Source organism: Agaricus bisporus, assembly GCF_000300575.1.
Source record: "Agaricus bisporus var. bisporus H97 unplaced genomic scaffold AGABI2scaffold_2, whole genome shotgun sequence".
Classification (NCBI taxonomy): Eukaryota; Fungi; Basidiomycota; class Agaricomycetes; order Agaricales; family Agaricaceae; genus Agaricus; species Agaricus bisporus.
This window is the reverse complement of record NW_006267355.1, coordinates 1,958,237-1,980,815: the sequence shown is the minus strand read 5'-3', so window position 1 is coordinate 1,980,815 and position 22,579 is coordinate 1,958,237. Positions and strand designations below refer to the sequence as shown.

The following is a 22,579-nucleotide window of genomic DNA, read 5'->3' as shown; positions in this document are numbered from 1 at the left end:
ATTCTGGATAGACTCGGGCTGAAAAGCGGTATACATCGAACAGAATATTTTTTTACCCTTTGTATCTAGTGGACGGTGGTGTACGTTTTGCGATTTTAAAAATATATGCTTTCTGATGACTGAACAAGGAGCGTTTAAGTTATGATGTATGTTGTTGTATATATATTGGGAAATTACTGCATCATCACTTTCATGGGCAACTCTGCATCAAGAGCAGCGAGGAAACTTCCTAACCGAGCTGAACCCCCACCATTGGCGAGTAATCGGACACCAAACTTGACGAACAGACCGAATGGCGTGAATAGAGAACATGTCCGCGATGAATTGGCTAGTGAACGAAAAACAGAAGGTTGGTTGTTATTCGTAACTACCTAAAGGTCCACAACTGGTTACTTATTTCTATTTGCTTCCTTCCTGGATTTTCCAGCTATCAAGCAAGATGCTTTTGATCCTCATTTCTTGGCCAATGTACGAAAATTGGGTGCTGTTCAAGTAGACCACCATATGCAAACAATTCGACCTGTAAGAAACCCTCGCTTTCCCTTGTGATTACTTCTCAAACACACGGTATATTGACATGGAGAATATATGTGTAGGATGCGGTAGCGAGTGGTACAACTGAATTATTCAAAGCGCGAACAAAGGACTTGGAAATGGCTCAACAGCAAGACACGGCGACAACCACTACTACGGACATCACCAACGGTCGACTCTATGCATCACAACTATCCTCGGCCTTGAACACCAGAAAAGGTATCAAGACTATAGACGAAATGAAGAAATTATCCAGTGCTAGTAAGATTTCATTTGAGAGACTGGAGAGTGTGGCGAGGTTTGTGAATACGCCGAGTGTTTCAAAAGGAGGTGTGAGGACGTTTGTAGACAAGGATGGGAATGAATCGACTATTGCAAAAGTACGTATTTATCTTGTTGCGGATTGGTTGCCTTGTGTTGACGGTGGACTTCTTGAAAGGCGGTGTGGATAGAAGCACCTTATGCTGACCTTCCAAAGGTCCATACACCGAGCTCGTAGATGCAGAACATCACAACTCTCAGTCCAGCAGTCTAACCACATACAGTACAACCTCGAGCAATGTATGTTAATACAGAATATAAACATTCTAATCAACTATATTTACATCCAAAGCCAGGGGCATGTATCTAGTCGGTCGGTCGATTCGCATAAAGTTTGCATCAAGCAAAACACGTCGTAAAGCAGAAAGATAGCAGATAGGAAAGCATGTAACACAGCAGAATGAAAAAAAAAGGAGTCTAGACGATGATTCAACTTAAAAGTAAACGATTGATTCCTTTGGATCCAACGGCTCTTTTATATCAAATGAAAACTACAGAGGGAAGGGACGCTTAAAGAAAAAGTGCGATATAAGAATCAGGTGAAAGAATGAGGGCCGCTACGGAAAGTCCTACTGGAGCCAGTGAGCGCTGTAATACACCACCAGATATCGAGCAAACACACCATCTCAGAAAGCCGTAAATTTGCCGGCATCGAATGAAATATCATCGAAATGAAACGAATTCAATTTCATCTCCGTGGACGTGTCGCTCTCTGTAGAACTTGAGGAAGGCATCTGCGGCACTGCAGGTGCTGGTTCTGGCTCTCTCCCTCTTCTAAGCCTTGAACCAAGGTTCCTCAGACTCAGACTCCGAGAAATCTTCGTTGAAGTTCGAGTGTTTGAGTAGTTTGTATTGCTGGTACCAGCGGAAGAATCATTTGGAAAGAGGTTGATGCCCAGACCAAGCTTCGAATCAAGATCTGACAACTTGGTTTCAGAGAATGATGGTATTGGAAGTGAAGGAGAGTTGGTGCCAATGCTAGTAGGGTCGTCAGGTATAGAGGACAATATGTTCGCCATGGAAGGCTGTTCCGTGTCTTGAGGATGGAATACAGGAGCAGAAAACACACTACCGCGGGTTGCTGCCGTAGACATGCTGGAGACGGTGTTACTCGAAGACAAGCTACTAACAGCACCACTGTTGAAGCTTGACCCTAGACTGATACCACTTCCAACGGTATTACAGCTCGGTAACGGAACAATGGTGCGCCTAGTCTCATTTTCATCAAAGCTTGTAGGTGTTGGTGGTACAGAGTCCATGGTAGGTGTTGTACGTCCTGAACATTCGCTCGTGTGTGTTGAGGACAATGAAGGGCACGTGGAGTGGGCAGAGTCAATGCTTGACGCCTGGTCTACGCGTGAAGGGTTGTTATAATGGATATGAGAGAAACTAGACTTGCGGAATATCCTTTGCAATTTGCGAATGCTGAACCGCCCGCTCGCTTGGGAAGTCGAAGGGACGGGGGAGATTGAACGAGAGACAGGTGCGGGCGAGAAAGACCTTGGGAGCGTCTGGTGAGGCATAGGAGGAGAAAAACATCTATTTCCGAGTTGAAAGTTCTGGCTTAAATTTGGTGTGCTTCCGGCATCTGGTTCAAAAGCATGCTGAGTTTGTATGCTCGACGAAGAATGTTGCGATGGAGTATAAGATCGAGCTGGTTCTTGTTGAAAGACAGGCGAAACAGTAGGGGAATACGTGCTGGGTTCGGGCGAAGTGGCGGTGACTGCAATGTTTGATGGACGTTGTCGAAGTCTAGGAGTGATTATTCGCGCAAGGCGGCTCGATGGCCGCCTAGATTGTTGGTCTGTATCTGATTTCTCGGTCTGTGGTGTAATTTCGATAGGATTAAAGATGTCTTGGACACGCGGCTTGGGTCGAAGTTTTGTGCGCGGCCTCAGCGGCTCTGCGTTCGAGGTTGCGACAGTCTTGCTAGAGTCTTGGGTGGTATTTGAAAGTGCAGGTGAGGGACGGACGGCTCCTCTCAGGGAGTGAAATGCTTTGGTCGCGCGAAAACGGAGGGAGGACTTGTTGAGTTCGGCGGGGGATTTTAGAGTTCCATGCAAGTCGTCGTAAGTGTGAGCGGCACGCATGGATTGGCGCCGTAATTTGAAGACCTCGATGATGTCTGAATCATCTCCGACCTCGGAATAGGGCTCAGGAGGGGGACGAGATTCGTGGGCGAGACCCAGTTCGTAGCCCAAGTCATCATCTTCCTCTGCCTCTTCTGGGACGATGCCCATGGGCCCCAGGTCGAGTTCGTCATCTGTAAACTCATCTGCATCGCCGAGTGCATCGACAATCGACTGTGAGTCTGCTGATTGTTTGCGGCTGGGGAGGACAAGGCCATCTGACCCAAGCATAGTCCTGTGGAAGTATGGAGTTTGGTGAGAGGCCTGGATGTATCTTATCGACTGCGAGTCGTCGTCGTCGTCGTCGATGCTGTTCCTAGAGTTGTAGCAGCACCAGGGCGCGGCGCTGTCTTCTGCGGGGGGGATAACATAGATGTCAGGAGCGAGGAGAGCCATGGTCGAGTAAAAGCTGGAGTCGCGAACTGGTCAGCCCGCGTTGGTCACGTGGTCGTGCTGGTATGTTTGTCGCAGCCAAGTGCTCGCAGCGCCGACTGCTGCATTCGCTCGCCATGGCCCACCCCATGAGCGTCTCTTTTCTGGGCACTTCCAGCGGCGGAGGACCGACAGAAAACCGCAACTGCTCGTCTCTCATCTGTGACTTTCTCGGCGGCAACAACAACCTCTGGAGTATGTCGTCCCTCAGCTCCATTTGGTCCCCCCTTATTGCTCTTCTCTAGTGGTCGACTGCGCAGAGGGCACCGCACGCCAGTTCGCTCTCCAGCCAAACCGACAGAGCGCCACCCGTCTGAAGATGTCCCAAGTCTCCAAGCTCTTTATAACCCATATGCATGGTAGGATTGCTAATTACACCACTTATATTTCCCTTATTCTCCATTTCAGCCGATCACATCATGGGCATCACCACCTTTCTGCGAAATATCCTCGGAGCTCCTCGCATAGACTCACCGCCCCCACCCTCAAATGCGATCAGTCACAGGAGAGCAGTACGCTGTTCTCTCCCTATAACTTACCATCGTCTTGTTTATCTCCTCTTCACTAGCCAATCATCCAAATATATGGGCCCTCTGGTCTTCGTTCCTTCCTCCGTCAAAATCTGAAAATGACTTTTACACGCTGTGAGAACACTTATGTCGTTCATGAGCTTCTCTGTAAGGATGACCCTGTCATACCTTGTAATCCTCCCGTCGACGAGCATGACCCAATGTCTGGCTCTGACTTTAAGGATTGGGATGTATTACACTGCAGCGAAGTGCCTGGCAGAGATATCCGTGCAGATGACCAAGGCTTGTGGCGCGACATAGCCCGCGAAACAAATCCAAGACGCGCGACTCAAATCCAAATTCATGCTAGTCCCATCCTTCATCGAAGCAAGTTAATGCACATTACCAGAGCATTTGTTCTTCTGACTCTTTACTTAGAACCATGCATTGGCTACGTTTTCGATGAGATATCATACCCTAAGCGTAAGGTCGTCATCCTGGGCGACACTTGTGATCCCTCTCCCATTATCCCTCTCTGTTCCAATCCCAGGCCCAGTCTCCTCATTCATGAAGCAACAGATTCCACAATCTCGCCGGAGACTGATGACGCCGGACGGTTGTCCAAAAGACAACTCCCAGATGTTATGAAGACGACACTTGCAAGAGGTCATTCGACGACATCCATGGCTGGAGAATTCGCTAAACTCGTCAATGCTCAGATGCTCGTTTTGAATCACATTGGTACCCGGTAAACCTTATCCACTCGTCAACTTGTTTACCTTTTTACATGATGCGACAGTTTCCCTGCTCCACGCATAAATGACAACGGACAAATTTCTTTTGCCCGTCGCGTACTAGAAGATTTAGAGCGCCATGCAACAGAAGCATGGGACCCACCTTTGGGTCACAGAGCTATTGTCGCTTTAGACTTTATGCGCGTGCAGGTTCCGCTGCCCATGAGAGAAACAAATATCTCGACATCGAACCTTGTGTATTCTTCGACTTCAGTCTCTGCTGCAGGTCCATCCTCTGTCGCAACCTCAACACTCTCGCTCGCTCAATCCTCGACTATGGAATCGGACACGTTAAATTCAGTGAGTGGGAATAGCCGTAGTGTTGAGGTTACTGGTCATGGTGTTCAAGGCGTTTTTAAACCTACAAAACCCAAACGGAAAATAGGTTAGCCTGGTTATTACTACCATTTCGATAATGACAAGGAGCTCATGGATATTACGCACAGATAACGCATTACCGGATGAGGTAAGAGAGTCAAGCAAGAACCCAAGGCGTCATAGACAGAGACCGAATCGGCAAGCTAATACACATACATCAAATGACGAAGGAGGGACGAATACACAACCCCATGCTCACGCTCGAGATCATGACGTTCACTCTTCTACTTCTAGATCGCGTCGACACTGGCGCCCTAGAAAAACTTAGCCGTTTATATCCGCGATTATTGAACCACAGAACCGTCAGTAACGTGATCTTAGCGATCGCATTCCTGTTTTCCGGCCGGATAAGGAGTCACCCAGTCGGAAGTTGGAAAGACCCGGTTCATGTTAGATAGTCATCGTGTAATTCATTATTGACCTTCTGAAAATCATCCTCATTTAAAGCCTACACGTTTCTTCCGGCACATATATGGAGTGAGAAGGGTTACTGATTGACAATATATGAACCAACATCAGATAAAAAAGGCACATTCATGAACAAATTAGGCAAAAAAGTTGAGAGGTGGGGTTCAATCAATTCATTAATGTACACGAGGTGTATATTCTTCATCTACGAAAAAAAATGTCAACTCATTTGAGTTGACATGATGTAAAGCAAGTCAAGACTTGACGACGAAGAGAAAAGGGACAGGGAGTATACTATCTATATCTATAAAAAAGTAGAACCATGGCAGATGTGATTTCAATAAACATCACATCGGCTAGCGTAACAGGTAATCATCGAAAACGAGGTATCATACATAGGGGGGACACCACTAAAAGCCAGATCCTTCGCGGCGCTGAAATGACTAACTGTGAATCATTCATTCCTTGTCTCGAGGAACAAGGGAGTGGCGCATAGGTATCTCCATTGATGTCTCCTCTTTATCAACAGATGGTCGACGGTAAGAACTTTGGGTAAATCCAGCTGTCTCATCCGTAGGCGTCTCAGTCTCTTTCTCAGATACTGTATCGAGTTGAGAAGTTTCAATTTCAACGGCTCTGGTGGCTGTGACTGTTGCTGATATTGGTTGAGGCTCCGAATCGGTGTCTTTATATGCCACGACAGATTTACTTCGAATCCACCATCCGTATTTCTGTTGCAAACGTCAGTCTTCCAGTGAAAAAAAAAAACACAAGAAAAAAGATGCATACCCAAAAGAATATGGGAATGGGTATACAAACAGTTGATAAGATTGCAAACACGCTCATAGCCCACTGATCTCCAAGCGCATCAAACATAGCCGGACTAAACAGCGGAAAAGCGGCGCCACAGAAGGATCGCATCACGACAGTTGCCGCAGTAGCACTTGCAAAGTAAACGTTATAAGTGTCCATAAGATAGGTGGTCAGGCTTTGCAATATTTGTGCAACACCAGCGCCGAATGGAACGCCGGCAAGGATTGGAACTATCCAATGAACATTAGGCGTTGAGGTCCTGAACTGATGAGACACGGAAACATCGTAGGATTATGTCACATACCAGGCGAACCACCAAAGTCCTACAGGAGCAAGGACACTTCCCATCATAGCCACATGAAGGCGGCTGCAATAGGCATAATAGAATACATATGCTTCTAATCATGAATATAACACTTACGCTTCGGGTGGAGCGCGTCCTGTTTCGCTCTTTTCCATTTGCCTCCAGTATATCCGATTCTGAAATGACTGGGAAGCTGTACCAAGGCCGATGCCCAAACCAATTCCCAAGAACGCTAAGCCACTTTGACCAGGGGAGAACCCCTTGTGCTGTTGAAAGACAATCGGGAATGCGGAGAACAAGGCATAAAGAGTCCCATACATGATGGAGATATAGATGGCAAACAAGAGCACAATAGGCTCGGTGACGACGAACACTGCAAAAGGCAAAGAAATCTAAGCAACACTCTAGATCAATTGAGTGATAGTCTTACCGAATGGACGACTCAGATTTTTGCGCATGATTTGTAGGAAAGATTTGGACTGATTGTGATCATATGAAGTGGTATAATAGATTGTACCGACGGACATTTTGTGAAGCTTCTGTGCTCGCCACCGGAGCAGGACCGGTGCATACTGATAAACGCAAAAATTCAGTTTTTAATTCTAGGATTGAGAAAAACACCACACCGTTTCAGGGGTGATGAAAAATCCTAGGACTAATGCGATGCCGGCCAGGATGAACATAAGCCAAAAATTAAAGTGCCATCCAAGCCGAGGATTCTCGGCCACAAAACCGCCTACAACCGGCCCCAGCACTAGATGGCGTGAGATACTGGTGTCAAAAAGTGGCGGCTGTTGCTGCGTACCTGGGCCTAAAAATGGAACGGTAGAGTAGATTGCGGAAGCAAGGCCGCGTTCACGGAAATTCCAAATGTCGGATACAACGGCTCCAGCGTTTGTAAGGGCTATTCATCAAGGGGTAAATAGTCTGAGGATGAAAATGTGTAAACGGGGCCGCACGAGAAGAACCAAATACCCCCGTCAGCAGGCGGCAAGTCAATAAAGTCGCCAGGTTGTTACAGACCGCACCCTGTAGCTGAAATATGGCGTGGAGGGAAAGGGTGACGAGAAAAACGATTCGCTAAAGTCGCACAGTTGAGGCGGAGAGACATTGAAGTAGATTTAGTATGACGTACACGACCGAACATCTTTATAGACCGTAAGGTGAGTATAGAAAAGAATCAAGAGATACTTTATAAAATCTACCTCGCTCAGTGGCGCGAAAATGAGAGGGCTAGCAGGAAATTCAGTCAACGAGGAAGCGTCGAGTACAGAGAGCATACCCCAGTGCGAACCCCAAAACATAGAGGGAGATACCGAGGATGGCAGCTTCATCGGAGACATGAAGATCGCGGGTAACACCTCGCAGACCGCCACTGTATGCAGAACTGCCAAAGGAGACTGCAAATGTGGTTGAAGCAAGCTGTCAAGGAGAGGTCTAGAGATCGGACCTCGGCATTCAAAAAGCGGAAGCTTACTTGAACTGTGATAAACCAACGGCGCAGATTTGACCAGTTGTAGGGATCTCCTGGGTCATTGAGGTCCCAGTCGACGACAAAAGGATTCAGGGGTGTACCGCGGCCAGGGTATAGTCGAGGTTCCTCAAGAGGTGGTGGGACTGAAGGAACATCGGGAAATCGGGTGCGATGAAGATGAGAAGGGGGAGATTGACTAGCGGAGGAGGTGCTCCAGCTCTGGGGACTAGGCATGGCAGGCTGGGAGAGAGGAAGCACGGGGTTCAGCAGGTGCTGGCAAAAAATTGGATCATCGGCTCGGGTATAAAAGCGGACACATAGACATCTGCCAGATATGTAAGAGAAGGCGAGGAAGACTGTGCGCTCTTCAGATGCACCAAAATCAGCCTACAAGATCTGTGTCCCATCCAGGAGATCCTGTTTGCGAGCACGATCTTGCCAGAACATCGCAAGTGCTGGCGGATAGGAGCTGCAGGGTTTCTCAGGCTTCCGACAAATTTGCCCACATGCGTCATGCCGCCGGATCTGATATCGAGGTGGCCTCGAAACATAAATATCTATTAGGCTGGAGGGGATCCGCACGAGCCGGGCTACCTGTGAGAGTTGTCAAGACATGGACTCGGTGGTCAAGCTCAAGGTTTCAAGATTCTCGAGGGGATCTAGCCCAGATCTGGGGCGAGATAGGCTCGCGGTGACTGAAGGTGTGTTTGGGGGTGTTTGTGTGATGTGACTGGTGGGGCGTGTGACGGAGATCACGGTGCTCTGCTCTGTGTCTCCTCCCCTTCTCCGGCCCTCGTCTCCGGCCCATTTCCTCTGCACCTCTCTCAGTCATGGCCACGCACGGTCCTATCAACGGCGTCAAAATCTCCCGTACGTCCACCCCCTCTTTCCTCCAACATCGTCCCTCATCGTCCTCGATCGTCCCTATCATTTCTCGCTCCCAGCCGTCGACGAGCCCCACAAGATAGTCAAGGTCATAGCCTCCGACGGAAAGTCAGGCGAGACCAAAGACATCTCTTACACAAACTGCAAAGTTGTTGGAAACGGCTCCTTTGGTGTCGTTTTCCAGGCCAAGCTTCTTGATGGAGGCGAAGGCGAAGACATTGCTATCAAGAAGGTCCTGCAGGACAAGCGTTTCAAAGTCCGTTGACCGCACCTTTTTTTCAACAAGTGTCCTCTGACATTATCTAGAATCGCGAGCTGCAGATCATGAGACTTGTATCTCACCCCAACGTTGTCGACCTCAAAGCCTTTTTCTACTCAAATGGTGACAAGGTATGTGTTTTGAGCTTGTTCTATTCCTGTACTGAGCAGTCTCTCTCCTCCCCAGAAAGACGAAGTGTATCTCAACCTCGTACTCGAGTATGTCCCCGAAACCGTCTATCGAGCCAGTCGCCACTACGCCAAGCTCAAGCAACCCATGCCAATGCTACAAATCAAATTGTATATGTACCAGCTGCTACGCTCCCTTGCTTATATCCACTCTGTTGGAATCTGCCATCGTGATATCAAGCCCCAGAATCTCCTACTTAATCCCGCAACAGGTGTCCTCAAACTTTGTGATTTTGGCTCCGCAAAAATTCTCGTTGCGGGCGAGCCCAACGTCAGCTACATTTGTTCGAGATACTATCGAGCACCCGAGCTCATTTTTGGAGCAACAAACTACACAACAAACATCGGCAAGTCCCTCAGTCCCGTTATGGAATGACAGCTTGGCTAATTCCGCTCCTACTCAGACATCTGGTCGACTGGCTGTGTTATGGCGGAGCTGATGCTAGGGCAGCCCTTGTTCCCGGGAGAAAGTGGAATTGACCAATTAGTGGAAATAATCAAGGTGCTCGGAACGCCGTCGCGAGAGCAAATCAAGACGATGAACCCAAACTACATGGAACACAAGTTCCCACAGATCAAACCTCATCCTTTCTCAAAAGTGCGTAATATGACCTTCTCTTGACGCCATCCGTTTTTTTTTTTATGCTGGTGGGCAGGTTTTCCGGCCTCGCACTGCGGCAGAAGCCATCGACCTCGTCTCCAAGCTGTTGGAGTATACTCCCGGCGCCCGTTTGAGTGCAGTTGAAGCCATGATCCACTCATTCTTTGACGAATTGCGGGATGTGGGAGCCCGTATGCCCAACGGCAGGGATTTCCCCCCGCTCTTCAATTTCACGCGGGAAGGTGAGTGGTGGTGCTCGGTCGATTCTGAAAAAAATTTGCCTAACGGCAACCAACGCAGAGCTTTCTGTGCGACCGGATCTAATTCGACGGCTTGTTCCAGCATATTGCGAACCGGAGCTGGCCTCGCGGTCGATTGTGCTAGACAACTTTGTGCCCATACCTCTCGAACAAATGAAGCTGACATTGGATTGAAGAGGGGGAGGCCGGAGTGGAGTGATTCGATTTTTTTTGTTTTTTTTTTTTTGCGCTAGTATCGCTTTTTGTCACTGTTATTATATCTTGAATCGAATTGCACGACTTGTACTCACAAAGTGATTTGGTGTGACGCTGGCGAACAATGACGCGACCAGAGACAAGTAGAGTACATATATAAACAGGAAATAACTAATAAACACTGATCATCTCTTCATGGCCTCCTCCTATGTCTGCGATACCCTCCCCGCCGCCCGCCTCGCTGCCACCGCTGCTGTCCCCCAGCCGCGCAAGCTCTGCGTTCGCCACCAGCGTATGGCAGACGAGGGCACAAATCTCAGGCTCCAGCACGTATGTCGCCCACTGTTCAGCCACCGATTTTGCCTGACCATTTACCCCGCCAACAGTCTCTCGACGCTCTCCCCCTCGACGAACGACAGCAGGTCAACGCCATATGGTCTGCCTTCTCCGCCTCCTCTCACCCCCGCCGTGCCCTTATTCTCCAAGGCCTCCTCACCATGTGCTGCTTCTCCCAACTCTCCCTCCTCACAGAGCAGCTCGCTTATCTCATCCGAATAGACCCCTTTGCGGTCCTTCCGCATGAACTCTGTCTCAAGGTCCTCCTCTACCTCGATGCCACGTCTCTTTGCAGGGCTGCCCAGGTCTCCCGACGCTGGAGGGCACTTGCCGACGACGACGTTCTCTGGAGAGGCATCTGTGAACAGCACATTGGCCAAAAGTGCACCAAGTGTGGCTGGGGCCTCCCTATACTCGAGAAGAGGCGTGTCGTCCCTCGTCATTCTCCTATTCCTCCTTCTCCTTCTCCCTCCCCTGCCCCAGAGTCATCTCAGTCCCGACTTTCCTCCTCCGTCGCCATCCTTGCCTACCCCTCATTCTCGCTCAAACGCTCTTTCGAGGACTGCACCACTCTCTCTGCACCGCCCCTCAAGCGGCAGAGATCCGAGGACCCCTACCACGGCTGTTCCTTGATCGATACTTTCTCGTCCCTCTTAACCACGGACGATGCTGTCCACCATCCCTCCGTCACACGGCCCTGGAAAGATGTCTATAGTGAGCGTATGACTGTCGAGCGGAACTGGCGCAGGGGACGATGTACTATCAAAACCCTCAAAGGGCACACAGACGGCGTTATGTGTTTGCAGTTCTCAGAAACCCTCCAACATCCCGCCTTCCCCGTCCTCATCACTGGCTCTTATGATGAGACCGTGCGTGTCTGGAACATGGAAACCGGCGTCGAATTGCATTGTTTGCGTGGCCACACCAGGGCTGTTCGCTCTCTGCAGTTTGACGAGGTCAAACTTATCACTGGCAGCATGGACAACTCTATCAAAGTTTGGGACTGGAGAGGCGGTAAATGCATCAGAACGCTGACCGGACATACTGAAGGTGTTGTGTGCCTGAACTTTGACTCGAATGTATTGGCTTCGGGCAGTGTTGATGCAACAATCAAAGTCTGGAATTTAAGGACAGGGGGTGCGTTCACGTTGAGGGGTCATACAGACTGGGTCAACTCGGTGCAGCTATGGGATTCGAATCCGCAGACCGGCCAGAAGGCCACTTCCGACTCATCGCTTTTCGACGGCTCCTTAATATCGGCACCTAGTCACCCTCACTGTTCGTTGCAGATTGACCCCGGCAAGATGCTTTTTTCTGCCTCCGATGATGGCACCATTAGACTGTGGGATTTGACGCAGAGAGCATGCGTCAGACAATTCACGGGACACGTCGGCCAAGTGCAAAGTATGAAGCTGTTGGTCGATAATTGTGACAGCGCTGGAGACGTTAACATGACCGCAAGTGATAAAGAGTCCGGCTTTTCCGCTCCCAACGCACCTTCTGACGATCCTACGTCGTCGGTTAGTACCGATACGGAACGGAACAAACCGCTGTTGATCTCTGGAAGTCTCGATAATACTGTAAAATTATGGGACATTGAGACGGGTGAGACACTACGAACCTTCTTTGGACACATTGAAGGCGTATGGGCTGTAGCAAGTGACAAGTTGAGGTTGGTCAGTGGTAGCCACGACCGCACTATCAAGGTGTGCCTTTTTCCCTACCAGTTCTAAATTTCAGGGCCTGACAAGTTGCATGTAGGTTTGGTCAAGGGAAGAAGGCAAGTGTACGAGTACATTGGTTGGTCATCAGGCTGCCGTGAGCTGTTTGGCACTCGGGGAAGATAAAATCGTCTCAGGAAGCGATGATAACGACATTAAAATTTGGAGCTTCGCCAGTTAACTATGGCTTACTCATCTTTATGTCGTTTCGTCGACTTGTTGACAAGCGAATGCTCGAGTCTTACCGATCGTTCTGCGGAGATTTTCTGTTACCCCGCCCTTATTTTAGTATCCCCACATTGTATTATATCACCGTCTTTGCTGTAGTTATTTTCTTGCTGTTAATAATTGTTGTATCATGAGACTGCAGCGCGCTGTTCATGTCCGAAAGCTTCCACATGCCCGAGGCGCCTGACCATAATCAAAATTCGCCTCGAGACATGAAATTCAAACATCGCGCATTTCGGAAAAAAAACACAAAGTAAGCACATTCTTCTGAACACCAAGCACTTACTCCTTGCGGGGGAATCTAACGACTCTATTTCCTTTAGAAAGAGTGTGAAGCCGATCAAATATATTCAGTTACCCGCTAAGCAAGTTGGACAAGTAAATCAAAAAAGCTGGAGGGATTATAAGTAAATAAAATCATACTAGTACAGATTAGCGATTCGCTTACCGATCCAATATGATCTTGGCCACCAGGGCCTTCTCTGACTCTGCAAATAAAAGATTCATTGAGCTGTTAGGATTTGCTGTGTCCATTCACCCACTTTCGAGTTGGTTTGAATGAGTCGTGATCTTCTTCGGGCGCGAAGATATTGCCAATGGTGCTAACGCCTCCTGGGGTAGTCCGAACTCGTCTGATAAGCGGTGGTCGGGTAAACGTAGAGATTCGTATGATAGTTAGGGTGGAGAAGCGAACCTAGATGTTCTGACTTGAGGCTGAGGCAATGACTCTGGAGGTGTTGCATCGTTCGAATCATTAGTGGTCGTAGAAGATGCGCTCTGTGGTAACTATTTCATTGAGGCTTTGCTGGAGGACATGGATGGAGAAGCTTGCCTCTACATTGTTCTGTCTTGGAGGTGCACCAGAGAGCGCATCACCATTGTCATCAGAACCAAAGATATTGGCGTGCGACGATGATGCTTCAAAAAGATGGGGTGTGTATGTTGCCGGAATAGATGATGACTATGCTTACGATCGACATTGTCAGTCGCTTGTTCTGCTGATGAACCGGCCGATTCAGATATCTTGCCAAATTTGGCGTAACCTGAAAAAATATGAAGGAGGATCCGCAATATACTAGGTGGGACTGGGCATACGTGGTAATTTGGCAATGGTTCCAAAGTTTGGGTCTACAGTGATCCCTGTATACCTGTGAATGCAGGAGTTTTAGGGACATATTTCTCGATTGCACGAAAAAAAAAACGCCCTTGAGGAATTCAATTAAACTGCGTTTAGTGAAAACGATATTTGTAGAATCCCAGTCAAGCATGCCTTTCCAATCAGGTTGTTAGCAACGGATGCGGAAGAGGTTTGGAGGGGGACAAACCTAGATCGGCGGGCCAAGTCCTTTCGTTGGACATATCGATAGCATTTGAAGGAGTGAATCTTGAGAAGATTAGGATAGAAGACGGGATGGTAGATAAGATAAAAACTTACGTCGCAGACATGAGCACGCAGATATCCAACGCTTCCTCCCTTGACGACCTGCGGTCCGACATACGCTGCACGTGACCGCGACATATCTTATTTCTCAACCCCATGCTGCTTCGCAATGTAGTCTGCTCAACGCTCTCGCGCTCTTTTGCAACGCGCGCCAGTCAGCTACCTTCTTCTGCTTACCTTGACCAAGCGCAAGGCTCGCATCCTGCTGTCTCAACGACGCCTCAGGACATATCGGAGCACCAGAGGAATGCATTGGACGCTGCCCTTCGCGTGGACCAGGCTGGAGAAATTGCCGCCAATTGGATATACAAGGGACAAATGGCTGTACTCGGGAATGATCCAAAGACAAATGCTCTGCTGCAGGAGATGTGGGACCAAGAGAAGAAGCATCTTGCTGTTATGGACAAACTGCAATTGCAGCATCGAGTGCGACCGACATTGCTCACAGAGGTAGCTAAAGTCGCTGGGTTTGGACTGGGTGCTGCTACTGCTTTCATGGGTCGTGAGACTGCTATGGCATGTACAGAGGCGGTTGAGACTGTTATAGGTGAACATTATGACGAGTAAGTAAGACGAGGGGTTGATGTATACATTTCAAATCTCTGGCTAATCCCTACGGCAGCCAGCTCAAGGAAATGGAATCACTGCCAGATGACCATCCAAGTGTCCCTTTATTACGAGAAGTCATCAAGGAGTTTCGGGACGACGAACTTGAACATTTGGATATCGCGGTTGAGAATTTCTCGCAACGAGCGCCTGCGCACGCCCTTGTTAGTAGTGTGATTGGATTGGGTTGCAAGGTGGCAATAGAATTATGCAAGAAGATTTGATATTCTTTATTCAGGTTTATTGTAGCATACAAAGTGCACCACACTATCATTCTGAGCGCATAGCGAGAGACTCTCCTCGACGTTTTGCTGTCCAATCCCATCGGGCCTGCTAGAACATTAGCGACGGAGGGAATCCCGAAAACAAGCGAGTCACGAACATCATGCCGGTCCGCTATATAGTATAACGCGAGTGGTACGAGGACGAAACCAAGCATTGTCGCGCGGACTGTTGTAGGTGTCCATCTGAATCTCAAATATGCGGATTCGCGCTGCCGACTAGTCAACATCGGGGTCGGGATAGTGGTTTAGAAGTTTACCATGGTGTTGAACCGGTTAATAGCGGGATCTTCCTATGCCAAGCAATGAGTGACTTTTTAGAGTAGGAGAGCAAGAATAAAGACCTTTAATGGACCTGGACATGATGGGGTCAGGAATGCTACTGAGCAGCCGGGGTGAGCGTTGCTTACCGTGAGCCATGGGTGGTGAAGGTGGAGAGGAGGTCTTTGTTTGTCTTTTGTTTGTATCACCCTTTTCTTCTGACATCGACCATCCCAATGGCTTACAACCGCGAGTGGGACCGAGGAAAGGACGCTTGGGCAGATTCATCCTGGGCTGCTGACCCTCGTGCGACCTCTCATCATGGCAGAGAGGACGAGTATTATGGAGAAGGCAAGAGGCGCAAGCACAACAACGGAGTCTGTATACGTAGCCTTCACTTCATTTCTTATAATTCATCAATCACCTCTTTCCAGGGATTTGATTCTTCATATGCATACGACGATAGCGCTCAAGGTTCCAATTACTACCACAAAAACGAGTACCAGGACTACGGGCAGGACGAGCGACACAGGGATCGAGCGGGCCCCGGCGGTGGCGGCTTCACCAAGAAACGCCTCATACCTTCTGAACCAAGTCCACACGTGATATTTCTCGGCCTTGATCCAGACTTTACCGAAGCAGATGTGCGTCTCGTTCGCTGTAACAATTCATTCGGGCATTTCTGACCTTGGATACTCAGCTTCAAGCGTATCTCACTTCCCAAGGATGCAGTATTGAAACTGTTACCATCATCCGAGAAAGAACATCAGGCACTTGCAATTACCCTCTGTTGTTGCGCATTAATTGACGTTTGTTCGTCGTGGATTTTCAAAGGTTCTTCCAAAGGCTTCGGCTTTGCGCAATTCACGAGCGTCGATCATGCTCGCGCATTCGTGGATCCCCTCTTTCCGTTCATTCAAATTCCTCCACCCGCTTCTCACGGTGCCTCGGCTACTAGCGCTTTCTATAAGGCCCTTGAAACTGGAACGCCTCAGAATGGCCGTCGAGTAAAAATCGATTATTCCCAGAGCGCTTCTCACCATGACCGGCGATTCAACCGTGCTAATACCAATGATGGTACCCGCGACATTGGAACCACTCAAGCACCCGTTCTTCTTTTCCGTGGTCTGGACCCTCTTTCTGGTCCCCAAGCCATTTACCAGGCTATGCTCTACTCCTCCGGCCCTAATCAGCAAGGTGCAAAGGGCATGAAACGAATTATTTTAATAAAGGACAAAGTGACTATGGCTAGTTTCGGTTTTGCGTTTGTTGAGTTTATTGATGTCCAGGTATTGCACCATGACACATCAGGGTTTGAATTCTGACGCTGACAACTAATTTAGTCTGCTTCCGCTGTGCTTGCTGCTACAATGTCGCCCCAAGTGCATCCGAATGGTTTCCGGATATCTGACCGTCCTGTCGCGGCTTCATTCGCACATCCTTATTCCTTCCAACCAGTCACTGACTTTATTTCAAGAGATGAAGCTTGTCTTTCTTCCTCTATGAGTTTGGGTGGTGTTGAAGGGACCTGGGTTCGGTATTGGGATGAAAGTGCGACAGTGGCTGTACTGGAGTTCCAGGTCGATGAAGCTGTACAATCTGCTTCTGCAGGCTCGAAGGAGAAAGAGAAGGAGAAGGAGAAAAAGAAGAAACTCAAGAGTACTTATTCATTATCTTCTTCTTACGCTTATATCGTTTTACTCATTGCTATGGTGAAGGTTCGACTAAGAAAGGCCCCGCCGCTCCTTCTACCCTTCCCGTTCTGGACAAGCCCGTTACACTGAGCTTTAGCAAAGGACCCGTCAAGCTGAATGCTGGTCAGTGTTTCTATTCCCCTGACAGCACTCAGTTAGTGGATAATTTTTGCAGGACCTGCAAAAGCACCTCTTTTATCTATGGATGACGGCTCAGATAATGGGTTACCGGATGCAAACGAGGAATCTTCAGCGAACCCGAGCAAAGGTGCGGTATTAATAAGACGCATCATAAGTATCTGGTTAAATAATAACAACAGCTCATCAAGTCAAGAAAGTTGCACCTCTGATCGCTAGTAAGAAAGTAAGTTCGAGATCTCACTGGGGACTCTCCTTACTAACAGCACGAATCGTAGACCTTCAATAATATCAACAAATGGAACCAAGTTCAAGAAGAGCTTTCGCACGTTGGGGATAATTCCGCTGTTTTGGTGATCGTTCTCTTTGGATCTGTCAAAAGGCAGAGCATGATTCTTATTGCGCCTATCACCTACGCAGGCCCAATCTGTCTCGGCGAGCACCGTTTCGACCAAAGCTGAATCTACACCGCCTCCCGAGACCGAATTTGAATTTTCGGACGTCACAGCGTTGATGTGCCTACTCTGCGCACGTCAGTTCAAGACACTGGATCAGCTTAAACGACATAACAAAGAATCTGATCTGCATAAGGCTCGCAATCCCAATATCTGCTTCCCATTTCGGCTATATCAAGCTGACATTACCTTTTGTTCTGCCACTTTCTTCTTTTTTATCAATCCGGTGCAAGTAGAAAAACTACAAGGATGCAAATTTGCGGGAGGTGGCTCGACAGAAAATCCAGGCGAGGAAGGTGACTGAACAGCCGAAATATCGCGATCGAGCATCGGAACGCCGTACTCTTTTCAATCAACCCGATACACCTGTCCCTGAGGGTGCCAACAAATCCGGCAAGAAACGTCAAGCCGAGGGTCCGCCTCCGCCTCCATCGCCACCTCCAGCACCTTTGAACCCTGGTGAAGATGCTGCCAATGTTGGGAACAAACTATTGAAGATGATGGGTTGGAAGGAGGGCACGGGCCTCGGAACAGAAGAAGATGGCCGAACGGAGCCTATGTGAGCTTCCATTGTCAACAGCTAACTTAACAATTCTGAATCTATGTATCAGATTAACTGCGATATATGCACAGGGCGTCGGCCTCGGTGCTGCCAAAGGCAAAGAAATTGGCAAGTTTTCAGAAGGTTATTCTGGATATGTTCAGCAAGCCCAGGAAGCGGTGAGTAATAAGACCGAAGCTTTGAGGGGATACTCTTGGTCATATCGATCTCAACCGTCACGCTTAACTCTGCCGTCTATGTTAGGCTCGCGAACGCTTCGGAAACTGAAGAGTTTTCCGCCTCTCCATCTATTTTTTGGTTTACGTATTCTTTTTTTATCTTATATCATTGTTTCTTGGTTTCTCTTGTTTAAACCTATTCAAGCCAGTTTATCCTTTCGTTCACAATTTTGTCACTCTTATAATTTCAATCGGGTGTACCAAAAATTGAATAAATATCCGAAAGTCCACATGAACGACCAGTAACTGCTTATGCGAGAAGTAAGGTAGCAAGAGTGGCTAAGCCCATGACAGCTGGGACGTGGAAATCCAGGACCTTGGCTCCATTGGACTCGTTGCTCGAGCCAGTTTGAGTAGAAGAAGTAGTGGCAGAGCCAGCAGTAGTCGAAGCGGCAACCAAAGTGGAAGAGACGACAGGTGCAGTGGAGAAGATTGATGCGCTAGCAGTACCTTGTTCAACCTGAATATAATTAGCCTGTCGAACAAAATCAGTGAAGTGGCCGAGACTCGAGATATATCTTACTTACAGCCACAAGACCTCCAAGGTGTGAGTCCTGCACAAAATATGAGATTCAGGAGATATATGATGTTAAGATGGCCTTACGTTGACATATGCTTGCCAGTCCATTGGTTCCACAGGCAAGTCGGTCGTTGCAAACTCAGCAGGAGGGTTGAAATCGGAAGGTTGTGCATATAACATTATGACATAACTGTTGGTGAGCCGTTAGCATTCCTGAACCCCCAAGCTGGCAACCACGCTGACCGGTGAGGACCTGAACCTGATGGCGGGAATGGGCCAAAGTAGCGAGAGTAGCTTGTAGCTGTCGCGTTGCTAACCACCGAGTCTGTGATATGTGAGCAAAAACTTGAGTGAGTAGGGCATTTGCTTTTCGACTGACCTTGGCCAATTGTGACATTGCCAACCAGCCAGTGACGGTTGTGTTTTTGTAATTGCGAGTTGGGCACGTCAGCGTCTATCATGGCCAACACGTACGACCCGTTCAAGGGAGAGGAACTGTTGACAGTCAAAGTGGGTGCAGAGCCAGCCTCTACAGAGCAACACAGTGAACACGCTGCGACGAACATGGGCGAAAGGGAAACACACCTTCTATGGTAAACTTCTGGCCCGGCTGAATGTCACCCGCACCTTTAACAAGATTTGAGCTAGGCATTTCCACTTCAAACCACTGAAACTCACCAAAGTTCACTCCGAGGACAGCTTGAGGCTGGAAGGCAGACAACAAATCAGGGACAATATGCGACTGATTGAAGTGAGCCTCAATAGCGGCGAGGCCCATATTTGTGTCGCTATTTTGTTGAGCGGCGGCGAGAGCCAGGAACGTTGAAACGATGGCAAGGTAAGAATGCATGGTGAAAGGAATGTGTTAGCCTAAGACGTCGAATGTGTGGTAGGGGTAATGTAGTTGGGAATAGTAAGCTTTTGAAAAAACGCCCCGCGCCAAGTCAGCATCGCCTCCGCTCACGGTCACTCTTTTCTTGGCAGAGCCGCATAACAACACATCTGACAGCTTCCCATGTCGGCCGATTTTTCGCGCGCAGTCGAGGTTTTAGGACTCGACAACACCTACTCTAAGCCCCAGTTAGTTAGATAGGCATGGTAAAAGGCAAGTATGTCGATGAGCCAAAGGAGCGCTTCCTGGGTTCGTTGTGCAACTACGGGCCGCGCACAGCCAACGATCTGTTTCAAATTCAATGAGACTAATACACCCTTGTACCCACTTCACACCAGCGTATATATCCAGTCAATTTACAACTTTTCATTAAATGAGATAGTCCATGTTGCATGCCGTAGTAGTATAATGATTAAGTGCGTAGATGGAAAAAGCATATGCAATACAAATAAGATAAATTTATTACACCTGTGCCAACCAGTGGCAGGTGTCGTCAGGGGCCATCTGTTGCCTGGGCCTCCGAGCCAGACTCCTCCTTCGCATCTACTATCTCCGCTGAGAGTGGCGATGGTGGTATTTCGCGTTCGCTCTGCCGAGAGGGCCTTTCTCTCCTCCGCGATCGCCTTTGTGGTGTCGCTGTCGGTGACGGCGAAGGCGGCATAATAAAACCATCCGACTGAAGTTGGGCAAGCATGTCTCGCGCGAGATCCGCAGCATCCCCATTTGCATTGCCAGTTTCCAGGTCAACTGTGACTGGCATGGACGGTCGTGGTCGGTCTTGCCGACTCGCTTTCTTGTTTCCTTTCCGGATGGACTGGCCTTCCCGTAGCATATTTAGCAAATTGTCAAGGACGGCATTAGACTCTTCGTCAACCCCTGATGATTCCGCCACTCTATGTCGTTGAGCTCTACTTTCCTCCATCGCCTGCTTGCGTTTCTCAAACGCTAGCTTCTCGTCTAGTGCCGCTTGATTATCCGATTTGCATTTCTAAGTATCTCCGTGAGTATGATTTCCTGTCACAGTGCGACGAGGCGTACCTTATATGAAGTGATAAAAGTCTTAAAAATTCCATAAAATTCAGAGGATGACATATTTCTATCATCCTCCCCAAAGTAGCCAATCGCTTCAGTGAACGTGGCTTCAGCATTGCGAGTATCCTCTGTCAGATCCTCTAATTGTTCGGTGGCTTTTCCAACAAAAGCCCACATCTGTGTACCATATTTATCATCCAACCCGGGCTCGGCATAATGGTCCTTTAACTCCGTGCGGATCCTCTTCAGACCATTTCGCAATTCAGTGACGCCTTTGCGAACGTCTTGTAGATTGACTGCGAAAGTTTGTGTTAAAACTGATGAGAGTTTCAATACGTTTATACTAACCTCGGTAAGCCTCGGCTGGTTTCTCCAATTCGTCTATGAATGCTTCCATTTCAACAAAATGCTTCGACACCGTCTTTTCCAAAAAGTGGAGCAGTGTGGTATTATTGACCGACTTGGTGTCCACCATCTTTGTGAACAGTTTAAAGATTGTCCACTCCTCCTTGTAAAATTACTGACCTTGTTGATACTACTCACACGGAAACCGAATGCACCTCCTTTGATACCCGATCCGTTCATATAATTACCAATAAGGAGGATCAACTGTCCAAGGAAGATTTAGATAAGGGATTTTTCTGGGACAGGCATGAACGCACGCTCAACAACTCTTTAAAGTTCTTGGCATCAAGGAGTGCCTTGCCTGCTTCAAACAGCTTTTTAGCACCCTGATATTTATTGTCAGACCTTGGAAAGAACAATCGGAAAAAAATGAGAATCCTACATCATCCAATAATGACCAAGTTTCATCAAAGCCAACTTTGTACAACATCCCCTCTATACGAGGTGCCAGCCGATCGATTTGAATAAGTCTAACCATCAGACGATCGGAAGGATGCAAATCTGCTAGTTCCTCCGGAGGAGCATTGCGGTAGACATTGAGTTTACCAACTTGTTCTGGTGAGGGTAGAATAGGTTTCAGTTCGCTGAGGAAAACCGGTGTACAGATTTCCTGATCGAATTGTTGGATGCGACGAGCAACCTCCTCCGGTTCAAGTCTTCTGACACGTTGAATAAGAATTTCTACAATTCCATTAAGTAGCCGTCACGACCAGATGGGTATATATAACTTACCAACTCGCTTTTTCGTCTGGGGGTCCAGTACACTCTTCAGCTCAGCCCGCTTTTGCCTAGCCATGAGATTTATGACTAGCTGTTTCGCCTTGAAATCTTCCTCCATCTCACTCCAAACTCCATCCATTCTCAATTTCTCTAGCATTTCCTTCTCTTTTTCCATGTCGTCATCCTTCCAAAGGGTCTTGGAGACTTGCTGCTGTGGTAGCTTATCCCATTGCAGTTGTTTCATCTTGATGCTAGGTGTCAGCGGCAGCTCTTTACGTAGATTGACTTGGGTCCCTAGGAATGACGCGCGCGCGGAATTGGGAGCGGAATTTGAGTTTGAACCAGGGAGAGAGGGTGCTGGAGGTGGAGGTGGAGGCGGTGCAAATGCAGGAATAGGTAGTAGTATATTGCCGAAGCCAGGAGGTGGTGGCGGAGGGGGAGGAGGAGGAGGAGGAGGTGGTGGTGGAGGTGGAGGCGGGGGCTGAGGGTGTGACAGACGTGCTTGACGAAGACTGGGCGGACATACAAGGGGTAGGCCATACCTACCTGCTTGCAGACTTCGACTGCTTGAATTTCTATCCACCC

The 22,579-nt window shown here is 48.4% G+C and overlaps 10 protein-coding genes across 10 annotated transcripts in view; 5 read left to right on the top strand and 5 right to left on the bottom strand.

Annotated features, from left to right (window-relative positions):
• Positions 1-192: 192 nt before the first annotated feature.
• On the top strand, positions 193-986 carry AGABI2DRAFT_64139 (hypothetical protein; the record flags this gene model as incomplete). Its single annotated transcript, XM_006458358.1, has 3 exons — positions 193-349; positions 428-522; positions 597-986. 3 exons carry the CDS (start codon positions 193-195, stop codon positions 984-986), a joined length of 642 nt encoding a protein of 213 aa, XP_006458421.1.
• Positions 987-1,379: 393 nt separating this feature from the next.
• On the bottom strand, positions 1,380-2,379 carry AGABI2DRAFT_190703 (hypothetical protein). Its single transcript, XM_006458357.1, has 2 exons — positions 2,255-2,379; positions 1,380-2,201 (listed from the first exon to the last, which is right to left on the bottom strand). The coding sequence occupies exon 2, from the start codon at positions 2,112-2,114 to the stop codon at positions 1,482-1,484; it is 633 nt and encodes a 210-aa protein (XP_006458420.1). The 5' UTR covers positions 2,115-2,201; positions 2,255-2,379; the 3' UTR covers positions 1,380-1,481.
• Positions 2,380-3,493: 1,114 nt separating this feature from the next.
• Positions 3,494-5,109, top strand: AGABI2DRAFT_115453 (hypothetical protein; the record flags this gene model as incomplete). The annotated part of the gene is made up of 5 exons (XM_006458356.1): positions 3,494-3,611; positions 3,662-3,775; positions 3,825-3,928; positions 3,985-4,673; positions 4,725-5,109. The coding sequence occupies 5 exons, from the start codon at positions 3,494-3,496 to the stop codon at positions 5,107-5,109; spliced, it is 1,410 nt and encodes a 469-aa protein (XP_006458419.1).
• Positions 5,110-6,210: 1,101 nt separating this feature from the next.
• Positions 6,211-7,080, bottom strand: AGABI2DRAFT_63963 (hypothetical protein; the record flags this gene model as incomplete). The annotated part of the gene is made up of 4 exons (XM_006458355.1): positions 6,211-6,577; positions 6,623-6,685; positions 6,740-6,995; positions 7,053-7,080. 4 exons carry the CDS (start codon positions 7,078-7,080, stop codon positions 6,211-6,213), a joined length of 714 nt encoding a protein of 237 aa, XP_006458418.1.
• A 1,789-nt stretch (positions 7,081-8,869) lies between these two features.
• Positions 8,870-10,582, top strand: AGABI2DRAFT_190701 (hypothetical protein). Its single transcript, XM_006458354.1, has 7 exons — positions 8,870-8,966; positions 9,041-9,237; positions 9,288-9,371; positions 9,427-9,775; positions 9,833-10,026; positions 10,085-10,271; positions 10,330-10,582. The coding sequence occupies exons 1-7, from the start codon at positions 8,927-8,929 to the stop codon at positions 10,461-10,463; spliced, it is 1,185 nt and encodes a 394-aa protein (XP_006458417.1). The 5' UTR covers positions 8,870-8,926; the 3' UTR covers positions 10,464-10,582.
• Positions 10,574-12,886, top strand: AGABI2DRAFT_190700 (hypothetical protein). Its single transcript, XM_006458353.1, has 3 exons — positions 10,574-10,814; positions 10,871-12,526; positions 12,582-12,886. Exons 1-3 carry the CDS (start codon positions 10,680-10,682, stop codon positions 12,720-12,722), a joined length of 1,932 nt encoding a protein of 643 aa, XP_006458416.1. The 5' UTR covers positions 10,574-10,679; the 3' UTR covers positions 12,723-12,886.
• Positions 12,887-13,093: 207 nt separating this feature from the next.
• Positions 13,094-14,226, bottom strand: AGABI2DRAFT_183454 (hypothetical protein). The gene is made up of 10 exons (XM_006458352.1): positions 14,205-14,226; positions 14,095-14,153; positions 13,976-14,039; positions 13,865-13,917; positions 13,741-13,812; positions 13,602-13,687; positions 13,464-13,555; positions 13,312-13,401; positions 13,218-13,257; positions 13,094-13,161 (listed from the first exon to the last, which is right to left on the bottom strand). Exons 1-10 carry the CDS (start codon positions 14,213-14,215, stop codon positions 13,153-13,155), a joined length of 576 nt encoding a protein of 191 aa, XP_006458415.1. The 5' UTR covers positions 14,216-14,226; the 3' UTR covers positions 13,094-13,152.
• Positions 14,227-14,248: 22 nt separating this feature from the next.
• AGABI2DRAFT_190699 (hypothetical protein) lies at positions 14,249-18,900 on the top strand. The gene is made up of 18 exons (XM_006458351.1): positions 14,249-14,773; positions 14,833-15,146; positions 15,199-15,309; positions 15,358-15,390; positions 15,442-15,452; positions 15,508-15,735; positions 15,793-16,002; positions 16,059-16,128; positions 16,193-16,647; positions 16,702-17,017; positions 17,077-17,175; positions 17,228-17,320; positions 17,373-17,416; positions 17,469-17,543; positions 17,611-17,781; positions 17,882-18,204; positions 18,257-18,365; positions 18,451-18,900. Exons 5-18 carry the CDS (start codon positions 15,447-15,449, stop codon positions 18,472-18,474), a joined length of 2,223 nt encoding a protein of 740 aa, XP_006458414.1. The 5' UTR covers positions 14,249-14,773; positions 14,833-15,146; positions 15,199-15,309; positions 15,358-15,390; positions 15,442-15,446; the 3' UTR covers positions 18,475-18,900.
• On the bottom strand, positions 18,618-19,866 carry AGABI2DRAFT_134148 (hypothetical protein). The gene is made up of 7 exons (XM_006458350.1): positions 19,624-19,866; positions 19,531-19,572; positions 19,325-19,474; positions 19,189-19,270; positions 19,030-19,135; positions 18,953-18,979; positions 18,618-18,900 (listed from the first exon to the last, which is right to left on the bottom strand). The coding sequence occupies exons 1-7, from the start codon at positions 19,793-19,795 to the stop codon at positions 18,676-18,678; spliced, it is 804 nt and encodes a 267-aa protein (XP_006458413.1). The 5' UTR covers positions 19,796-19,866; the 3' UTR covers positions 18,618-18,675.
• A 321-nt stretch (positions 19,867-20,187) lies between these two features.
• The window catches only part of AGABI2DRAFT_183450 (hypothetical protein), a 5,584-nt gene continuing 3,192 nt past the window's right edge, over positions 20,188-22,579 (bottom strand). Inside the window, exons 5-11 of the mRNA XM_006458349.1 lie at positions 22,007-22,495; positions 21,657-21,955; positions 21,532-21,600; positions 21,395-21,478; positions 21,218-21,344; positions 20,876-21,165; positions 20,188-20,825 (exon numbers count right to left, since the gene is read on the bottom strand). Of these exons, the coding sequence (XP_006458412.1) occupies positions 20,331-20,825; positions 20,876-21,165; positions 21,218-21,344; positions 21,395-21,478; positions 21,532-21,600; positions 21,657-21,955; positions 22,007-22,495 (1,853 nt within the window). The 3' untranslated portion in view covers positions 20,188-20,330. The remainder of the gene's footprint in view (positions 20,826-20,875; positions 21,166-21,217; positions 21,345-21,394; positions 21,479-21,531; positions 21,601-21,656; positions 21,956-22,006; positions 22,496-22,579) is intronic.

Bases quoted from the DNA above. Each gene is read 5' to 3' on its own strand.
- AGABI2DRAFT_190703 (XM_006458357.1), bottom strand. From the start codon at position 2,114: ATGGACTCTGTACCACCAACACCTACAAGCTTTGATGAAAATGAGACT.
- AGABI2DRAFT_190701 (XM_006458354.1), top strand. From the start codon at position 8,927: ATGGCCACGCACGGTCCTATCAACGGCGTCAAAATCTCCC. The intron at 8,967-9,040 runs GTACGTCCACCC...TCTCGCTCCCAG, and splicing joins CAACGGCGTCAAAATCTCCC to CCGTCGACGAGCCCCACAAG. The intron at 9,238-9,287 runs GTCCGTTGACCG...GACATTATCTAG, and splicing joins TGCAGGACAAGCGTTTCAAA to AATCGCGAGCTGCAGATCAT.
- AGABI2DRAFT_190700 (XM_006458353.1), top strand. From the start codon at position 10,680: ATGGCCTCCTCCTATGTCTGCGATACCCTCCCCGCCGCCCGCCTCGCT. The intron at 10,815-10,870 runs GTATGTCGCCCA...CCCCGCCAACAG, and splicing joins CAAATCTCAGGCTCCAGCAC to TCTCTCGACGCTCTCCCCCT. The intron at 12,527-12,581 runs GTGTGCCTTTTT...AGTTGCATGTAG, and splicing joins GCCACGACCGCACTATCAAG to GTTTGGTCAAGGGAAGAAGG.
- AGABI2DRAFT_183454 (XM_006458352.1), bottom strand. The intron at 14,040-14,094 runs GTTTGTCCCCCT...CTGATTGGAAAG, and splicing joins GACTTGGCCCGCCGATCTAG to GCATGCTTGACTGGGATTCT. The intron at 13,918-13,975 runs GGGCGTTTTTTT...CTGCATTCACAG, and splicing joins AGTTTAATTGAATTCCTCAA to GTATACAGGGATCACTGTAG.
- AGABI2DRAFT_190699 (XM_006458351.1), top strand. The intron at 16,003-16,058 runs GTGCGTCTCGTT...TTGGATACTCAG, and splicing joins CAGACTTTACCGAAGCAGAT to CTTCAAGCGTATCTCACTTC. The intron at 17,544-17,610 runs GTGATCGTTCTC...TCACCTACGCAG, and splicing joins GGGATAATTCCGCTGTTTTG to GCCCAATCTGTCTCGGCGAG.
- AGABI2DRAFT_134148 (XM_006458350.1), bottom strand. From the start codon at position 19,795: ATGCATTCTTACCTTGCCATCGTTTCAACGTTCCTGGCTCTCGCCGCC. The intron at 19,136-19,188 runs GTCAGCGTGGTT...GCTCACCAACAG, and splicing joins TCAGGTTCAGGTCCTCACCG to TTATGTCATAATGTTATATG. The intron at 18,980-19,029 runs GTAAGGCCATCT...TATTTTGTGCAG, and splicing joins ACTGGCAAGCATATGTCAAC to GACTCACACCTTGGAGGTCT.